This window comes from Merops nubicus, unplaced genomic scaffold, assembly GCF_000691845.1.
Source record: "Merops nubicus isolate BGI_N331 unplaced genomic scaffold, ASM69184v1 scaffold5750, whole genome shotgun sequence".
NCBI classification, from domain to species: Eukaryota; Metazoa; Chordata; class Aves; order Coraciiformes; family Meropidae; genus Merops; species Merops nubicus.
Window position 1 is genome coordinate 37239 of NW_008584711.1, and position 9608 is coordinate 46846.

Sequence of the window (9608 nt, forward strand, 5' to 3'; positions counted from 1 at the left end):
TACAGTTTCCTTTTGCTGTTGTAAAGACTATTTAAAAATTTATGTTAAGATTGCAAAATCAATAATTTAAACCAGAAAACATGAGATTAAGGTTCCTTCTGGAATATACATTTTAACTGCAATGCATTTTAATAGCTTTATTTGCATGATCAGAGACTTTATTCATGCTTTGGAGAGATTTAGAAATGTATACTAACAGACACCATTTTTATCGTGTCCATGCCTAGTTTCTGGTGTAAGTTGGAAGACAGGCAACCAATAAATCTGTACATATATTTGTGAAATATTTAGATGCTATACTGATAAGCATAATAAAAAAGCCCACAAAATACTGATAGTTCTGTCTTTAAAGCAGAATTTGAATAATGCAGTAAATGAAGCTTGTGGCTGCACATGAAACAGAAAAGCCAAACAGAACATTGAGTTGCCACCACTCAGTATTGTATCTGTCCATCCTCATCCACCCTGAAGGAGACAAGGGTCATGTAGATCAAAAATGTGACCATGTAGTTAAGCAGCACACAATAATACTCTTACACAAGAGAGAGCAAAGGTGCAAAGACACTAGAATATTGTGAATGCTTAATTTTTCCTTTTCCCAGAAGTCTTTTAACATTGCTTTTTGTGTATGTGTGTTAACAAACATTGGCTGCGGTCTCTAAAATGACTGCACGTGTAATTTCATGAAATAGAGATGAAATGTACCCAGTTGACAAATACATTTCCACTCTATCTCTCCCTTCTCAACACGAAATTGAGAATGAATAATCAGACTGGATTTTTCAATTCCCACCAAGCATTACTATAATTAATGTCAGCCTAAACAACTGTGTAACAGTAAGTGATCTTCAGGTGACTTGCACTGATGTAATCACCTGAGATTTAGAGGTAGTAATACTACATGTTATTTTTAGTGGTACAGCTGATTTCACAAGCCCCCATATTCTCACCCATATTCATACATTCTTGCCAGCTGTATGAAAACAATTATTCATAGTTCTGAATGGTAGAACATACCCATTAAAGCAATAAAGTAAGAAACCCTACACCACCAATTTTTTAAAGGTTAAAAATAATACAAAAGGTTTCTTTAAAGTAAAATTTTACCTGTAGAAATACCATTCTTCTTCAAATTTTCAATATAATCATTGCCAAAGGAATCCTTTCCAACCTATACAAAAGATAAAAGGACAGGTTTTCTCTACAGAAAGGCGAGACGATAGAGATCATCTTTACACAACAGAATTCTCTGATGTAATTTGAATGCAATACTTTCTGTTTTGCAGCACTTTGCCTTACTAATAAACAAGTAATAAACTAATAAAAGTAAAATGTATTAATAGTGCTAATAAACAAGAGGAATAGAGTTCTGCTGTTTTCTTCTTTATTACAAGACTTTCCCCCCTACACACATGTTGCTATATTCAAGCTTCATTCTCTTACAACCACTGTTAACTTGACCCTGGAGCTTTCTGAGGGCTGTAAAACCTGGAAGTGTACTGAATTATTCAGCTTTGAATTGAAAGCATTTATAGCAATTCTGGTGTGCTTCTTAATTGCAGTTCATGTTTCAAATCTTCTATCTCAAGTTTCCTTGGTGGAAAAATATCAAACTGTGGTTATAGGACAGAAAGTGACAATAAACATGGTATTGCTGATTTCTGTAATTCTCAGTACCGAAAGTACTGTTTACAAAATCAGTATTTTTGTTTGCTTTATCCAACAACAGCAGATTAAGTTGAATTAGGGACTCAAGATATGCTCTATTGTTTCTCTAACAGCAAGTTAAAGAGCTTGTAATTTCAGCTCCACTAATGCTTCTAACTGAACAGAACTCTGCTTGCTGTTTATTCAAAGTAATAAACATTTCTTTTTTGCTACATTACACAAGCTGAACAAAGAAGATTAGGTATATGGAGAAAAATAAATTATATAACTTGCTTAATGTCAAAATAGAATTTAAAATATACTTATAAAGCCAACACAGCTTTTCATTCACCACTTTTAGCCTACATCTTCAGTGTGCAGAGCATGTGCTCCCACTTTGAAGAGTAAGTTGTGAATCTGAGTGATATCAAAGACTGAACAATGTTATAGGAAGTATTTTTGCAAGAGAAACCCCCCCCCTAAATATTGCAGATTAGAAGCCAAATCAAGATTCTGGCCATGGTCTAGATATTGAAGGAATTACATGAGGAGCCCTAACTAACGATGCATCTTCTCGTAAAACAGCACTAAATAGCTAACAGTTATTTGAGCTACTGGAAGGAAGCACAAAGCAGCTGCCTCTACTGCCTGCTGTTAGAAATGTATCTGCTATGAGCTCAGTCCTTCAGAAAGGCTGGAGAAGACCCGAGTGCTAGCTAGTGACCATAACAGTCAAACCCTGCCATCCAGAATTCTAAAATTTCAAGTGTCACAGAGGGATGATTCCTCCTCTCATGTATTCTTGCTGCACAACCACGTTTGGAAACGTACTCTCATTTCCTACAACCACTATAAGGGATTTTTCTAAAGCATTACTAGGGGTGGCCTCAGTCTTTTACCAAAGGAGGACAGCAATTTAGGTAAAAACAGTCTAACCAGATGGAACATTCCTCTAGGACATGGAAAAAACAAAAACAAACCAAACAACATTTACTTCGGTCACTGTGTTATTCATTGTTTGCATGTTAGAGTATTTCTGTATCTCTGACTACTCCCAGTTTGCCAGACAGGGCGGGTTGTCAGAAGCTGCATCTTCTGACTGCTTTAGGCTGGATGACTGCAGACATCTGCAATTTAAACCCAAGTCGTGCTCACCTCTGCAGCCCAACAGTTGTAGTCATGGAATGTGTTCCGCCTGATGGTATCACCTTCTCCCTCCCTCGTTGCTACAAAGCTTCTACAACAAATCTCAGGATTTGCTTGGTTATTTCAGCAATGAAATATTTCATAACCATTTTCCAAAAGCTCAACTGAAGCTTCCTTCCTTCAGCTCTGGGTCCTACATAACTGACAGACAGGCATCCCTTATTGTTCAACTGTCATAACAACTGAGATCAGCCGTGGTTCTGTTGCTCACGGCGAGACATCTCAGTGCTGGAGGGAAGCCCTTGGAGGGGTCTCCACGGAGGTCCTTTTCCTCTGGAAACTTTTTTCCATGTTAGTTCATCAGCATCCAACCCAGTTAATCTTAGTGCATTTGAAGGGCTCATCTTTCCATTCAGGCTTTACCCCCAGAGTATTGAGCATCAGACTCATTTTAGATTAAAGGCATATTTACTGACCATGTCAAATTATATAACATTGTTCTAAATATTTTCTGCTTTTGCACAGACCCTGCTGGACGGACTGTTGGGTAAACAGAAAAATAAATGTCTTAGGCTGCTGACCACAGAACATGGTATCTGCTGAGACAGCATTTCTTCTTTTTTGAGTTCTTGACAACAATAGCCATTTGTAAAAGCATAACGGTCACGTAGTTTGCATATTAGAATGAGTAGAGTGGAATTACCTCAGTATTTTTCAGTCTGGGTTTTCCCTGCTTATTATCATGTTTTCCATGTGGAGCTAGGGGAGCTGGCTGGCATCATAGCAGCTAAAATCACAGCAGCTGATTCTATCAGCTTAGAGAATCAAACTCATCTGTACCAGAAAATTAATTACCAAACCAAAAAATCTAGCTCTTGACAATTGTTTGTTTAATCTAGTCTATAATCCCCTTTTTTTTTTTTTTTTGAGAGTGCTTACTCTTCTTCTTCATTAGGGAATTCAACAGGTACAAAAGACAATACAAGCATAAAACAGTAATACAGAAAGAGAAAACAACTGAAGATATCCATCACATTCTGGGCTCCATCTGAGACACTGCTATGTTCTCACAAGAAAGTGTGGGTTCAAGCCTACATCACTTTAATTTGGCTTACAGATCATTTAAAGAGAAACTACATAGCACAGTAATATAGCACTTCCTATTTCTAAGTAGGAATCAAATGCTGGGGCTTGTACAGAATTTAGTATAGGCAGTATCAGCTGAGTGACATCAGTGTCCAGTGAGGATCATTCCAAACTGTCAGAAGAAAACCAGGACTTTCTTCAGCACATGCAATGTCAAAAAAATCAAATCCAAAACCCAAAAACCCCACGTAGTTTGGAATCTCTCAAGACCACTGTGCATTTTTCAGTACTGCAACAGGGTTCTCATATGAACATGAGCAATTAATTTATTTGCTTAGATCCTTTAGTTCCGTGAGAGTGATCCTCTATATTTCTTTAAACAACTGTCTTTCTTGTCTTGTTGAAGTGGCAACTGTTCCATCAATACATGGTTTTGCTATACTGAGCAAACTGAGAAGGGGAGTTTAAGACTGATACTGTGATACATTTTGGTAACTCAGGGTCACAGCGGCCACTGGACGAGATATCTAGGCAGAAAGGAGAACACTGTTTGCACTTCCACTACTCAAACTCAGTACTTGGATTTTACATTAAAACCCACAGCATTCTGTGGCACCTTTAGTCATAACTGTAAGTCATTCTAAAACTCCCTCTCTCAACCCTCACCAGATAATCATTGGCTCTCTTTTGTGTTGTAAAGCTCTGAGGTGTGAAGAATGCCTTGTCACTTGATCTGAGATGTCTACCTCTCATTAAGAACATCCTCTGTATAAATCACAGTTCTCATAAGAGGATGCCACACTCCAGCAGAATGTCCCTCTAGTATTAATTCCTCCAGTCCTTGAACTTCAGATTGTAGACACAATTGTTGGGATTTATGACCAAAACAACATAAACATGTACTGAGCAGCATGTGTGTGTGAGGGGAAATCTGGCTTTAAGACACCCTGGTTATCTAAGATGGCTTGATAAGGTGAAAATAATTGAATTGTAATGGTGCATTATTGCCTAACTCTTCTTAGTTTATTCAGCAAGAAACTTTATGCTACATTGCATTACCCTGTGCAGATAGAAGACTGTACCACTATGAGATGAGGCTATTTTGTAAGGCTATAAAAGTGCATTTTTCATATCAAAAGGAAATATAAACTTTTAAATATTTATAAGTACAAAATGCTAACATTTATCGATATTACAGTCGTTCTCTGCTGTTTCTCTTTGCCAATAAATACACATCAGAAAGATGGACAGAAGACTAGGTTTTACTGACATAACATAAACATGATTTTGGAAACTAATTACAAATTATAGTAACTGCTAAATTTTATTAGGATTGCAAATGTTTCCAGAAACATGTATGCACTGAGCAAAGGGTAGACCATTAAAAAATAAAAATAAATTCACACTTTTAGTGGAAAAAAAACCCCTTTAACATTTAGCAGGAAATGTTAGCAGGAAATTCATTGCCAGTTCATCTTGTACTTGAATCTGATCACTCTTGAATGCAAAGATGATGAAATACACACAACATTACAGAAGCAAAAATGCTGCCAATGTAAAAAAACACCCCACACTGTGGTGACAATGGCCCACAGAAATGCTTGCAGGTGTAAGTCAGATTTATAGCTACCACTCTTTAGGTTAAATATTACGTTGGAAAACCAGTAAAAAAGGCTTCCTTGAGGTGTTTCCACTAATTTTCAAAAAATCCCTGACAGACAATGATCCCACAAATCGAGTATCCTCACCAGCAATGACAATAACAAAGTACGTCCAGTCAAGTTGAAGTTTCATCTACAGTTAGCATAGGACAGACAATTGGACTACAGAGAGTTCTTAACTGTAGCAATGATCATTTAAAACTTAGAAAATTTAATGACAAAAATCAAAGAAAAGCACTGTAAGAGTATAGCATGTCCCAAGCTGAATCAGCCTGCTGTTCTGACAGCCAGTCTTTAGAACTGCTGTGTATCAAACGTTTCAGAAAAGAGAGCAAAAAAGTCCCAAAACATGCAAAGCTTCTACAATTTGGATGTGAACTTCTCAAGTAATGAGATAATGATTTAACCCTTGAACCACAAAGTTTTGCATTCCTTCTCAGATTTTTTACTAGCTTGTCAATATTTGATTTTTAATCACCTACAAAGTAAATTTCAGACTGACTAGAGTGCCTAGCACCAGAATGTCATCAGTGAAGCCCTGATCACTGTTATAGTGAGGAATATAAAGAGGAAGGGGCTAATCAAGGTTACTTGAATTTTGAACATCTCATATTCTCTCCAGTCCTCTTTTCTGTGGTACATCAATCTAAGTTTTGCAATCCTTCTTTACATGCAATTTCTGCCAGATCTCTAGCTAACTAGTCTTTGGTTCTAGCAGTGATCTTAAAACAGCCTCCTCCATGCTTAGATTTACAGGTGAAATAATGAGAAGAAAAGAGAATTAAAGAGGAATTTAAAACAACAAAAAACCAACAACTTTTCTGTAAGTCACTTAAAGGTTTACCGGAATTTGCATGAACATTTAGTTCAGCTATAACTCAAGAGTAAGTTGGTGCTTACCTTGCAGATCAGTGAGGTCTTGGCCCCAAGTCGAGCAGACTGGACACACTGATTGGCTCCTTTCCCACCAAAACCAATGAAAAATTTATGTCCAGTGATAGTTTCTCCAGTTCTTGGCAGTCGCGTAGTAAGGCTATTCAAATTTAAGGCAATATTTATACACATTAGTGACTGCAAATAACAAGCATCTTCAAAATAAAAGTTACATTCTTATAATCCTGAATGGCCCAACGGCCCACTAGTAAGAATGAAAAAGACTCAAAAGACCTTTTAGGGTCCCTTCTCCACAATCTGCCAGTTTCAGTTTGTTCCTTAGGTGTTCTCCAGTCAAGCTTCCTGTTTAGCACTCAAGAAAGGGATTCCATTTCTTTCTTTGTGTTTCCTGTGTCTACAGGAAAAGAAGCACCTGATTGCTCACTGGAATTCCCCAGTGCTAACTCAATACAGATAAATAATAAATCTATGGGTCTCACGGCTAATTTTGTTTTACTGTAGCATTCAGCTCAAGTTTACATATTGTTCACTTAATTTCATGACATCTAATTATGTCTTCTTGAACCACTCTAATATTTCACTTTGTTGGTGTTCACACACCCCAGAATCACAGATGGTTATCAAAACCTTCCTCCCCTCTGCTGTCACTCAGGTACAGTGTACATATTTAACTTTTTTTCAAGTTTCTCTCTTACAAATCAAGCTCTACAATTTCTCAGCATTTTGCTGTTTCTTGAACACAGCCCAAGCACATTTACATCCTTCTGGGGATGGGTGCCGAGAACCAGATGCACTAATACAAGTGGAGACCCATCAGGAGTGTATTGCAGTTTAATTTCCATTTTGGAAAGAACAAAACAAAACTGTAATTTTGTTAACCCTATCAGATGCTTTGCTATCTCCAGCAAAAGTTGAAAGGAAAAAAAAGACACCACTGAGACTATGCAGAGGAATTTCTCTGAATGCAAAAGGCCAGCTTACTTTTGCCACTTCTATTAAAATACATCACTCAAAACTGTGTTTACAACTCTCAGATTACCAAAATTTCTGCTTCCTCGAGCCATGCATTCTGGGAATGAGGTTTAAAAATGTAATTCCTTCTATCTCTTAAGCTCCAAACAAGATCACAACATGTGTGGTGGAAAGGCCTCCTACAATGTACTAGCAACTAGTTCAGTCAATGGCAGTTATCTCAGACAGGTTTCCAAAAGACTGCAGGAATTAAAAGGAGAGTGCCAAAGGGGATTTTGAAAGAATTCAGAGGAATCTGCCCTAATTTCAGTTAATCAATTCATAACATTATTTTACCAATAAATCTTACAATAGCTTCAAAATTCCCAGCCCTCCCATTCAGAAAAAAGGTGACATGCTTCTGCACTGGCAAGTCCCCACAGAGTGCTTCCTGAAAGGGATATGAAGAATACATATATAATACTTTCTGACAGCATAGCCTGATTTACTGAAAAGTCTCAGGAAAAAGCAAATGTTTTTTGCCTACTAATTTTCAATTCCACCATCCATCAATCTAGAGGTTTAGGATCATTAGGAAATCCAGAAAACCAAAAATTAAACTAGAAAAGCCAAACAAGTCCTCAGCTCCCAGAAATTAAGATTTTTGTTTTGAAGGATTAGTTACTGTGCTTTACCAGTAGTTCAGTTTCTGGAGTGACACAGGTAGGGATGCAGACTCTAAATAGGGATGCTTGCCCTAGATTTTAGTGTGAGGGGATGGTACCCAGCCAGTGCATTTATTTTGTGTGAGTGACCCCAGAGAAAGGCCAGAAGGCTCATGCTTACAGCTAATGGCAGTCATTTTGTTTCCAGAGAGACAGAGCTGGGAACATTCTGTTGGGAAATGTCTGAACCCTTTTAAATAGAAATACAATAGCTTTTTAGAAGTAAACATATATATATATATGTGTATGTGTATATATATTTATATAAAAAGGGTTGCCAAGTTAAAACTGTTTGCCCACAACAGCATTTGGCACACTGTTTACAACAATGAGAAACTGTTAATTTTTAGGGAAAAGGGTATAATGAGTGTAGATAAATGTCCATTAATGGCAACATCTATAATTTATTGCCGTTTTCAATATTGGAAGCCAAAGTAGCAATGGCTGTGGCCCAGAGAATGAAGACCTCAACACTCAGCTAAGGAAGCTCCTATTCAGCCAGTGCCAGGGTACTGCACACACTTCTAAAATGATGTGGCATTCAGTAAAGAATAATTGTTTGACCCATCCCTGGTAAGAAGTAGTCACAGCAGCCCTTGTATATTTCCTTTCATCCACAGATTTCACTACACTTTAAAAAGTAGAACAATATCATTATTCCTGTTTTGTGGGTGTGAAACTTGGGCAAGTCATTTTGCCTTTTTGTACCTTGGATCAGCCAAGAAGCCAGTGACAAAACCGAAGATTGAGATCAGCTCAATCCACTAGCTCACATTGTCTTCTCATTTCATTTCTGCAGTATGAAAATGGCATCAGTCTCAATTAATTTTCCTTCCTTAGGGTGTTTTTCAGAGATTATAGCTTATTCTAAATACAATCTGTTTCCACAAAAAGCTAATGTATTTTTAGACAAAGATTAACAATTGCGACATGCCAGCAGACATCTGCTAATAGCACTGTGCTGAGTTCATACGTGTTTTCAAGGAGTCCATTCAACCATACATGTTCTGGCTTTAACAGTGACCAGACTGTGACTTGATTCTTCTCTCAGCTATGTTGGCATCAACATGCAACTCCAATGGAAGCACCATAACTGTGCTGGTGAAAAAACAGGCTTGGTGAGATGAGAATCTGGGCCTCAGTGTTTCAAGCAGCACGGCATAACAACTGCCTGCGGGAATCAAACAGCTTGTAGAAGATGGGGAGATGACCTTCTTTATTGTTTTGATGGAAAGGTAGAAGGGAAAGGGCAAGGGATCAAGTTGGAACAGTGACTTATAATTAGCCAATTTTAAAAATAGGCCAACAGTCTAGGCAAGAACATGCAGCACGTTCCTGTAGCTCACTGTAAACAAAAAACCCCACCTTACTACATTTTGGGCACGATTGCCAATACTTTCAGACCAATTCTCCACTCCAGAAGCCTATTTTTATTTTCCATACTAAACAGATTCACAGAACTAATCTACGTATAAGCCTGGAGGTTTCAATTTCACTG

General features: G+C 37.6%; 1 protein-coding gene across 1 annotated transcript in view; it reads right to left on the reverse strand.

Annotated features, from left to right (window-relative positions):
* The window catches only part of RBKS (ribokinase), a gene marked incomplete at its 5' end in the record, with an annotated part of 31217 nt that extends 24606 nt beyond the window's left edge, over positions 1-6611 (reverse strand). The window contains 2 exons of the mRNA XM_008945011.1: positions 1108-1171; positions 6441-6611. Coding sequence (XP_008943259.1) covers positions 1108-1171; positions 6441-6611 — 235 coding nt within the window. The remainder of the gene's footprint in view (positions 1-1107; positions 1172-6440) is intronic.
* Between the last annotated feature and the right edge of the window lie 2997 nt (positions 6612-9608).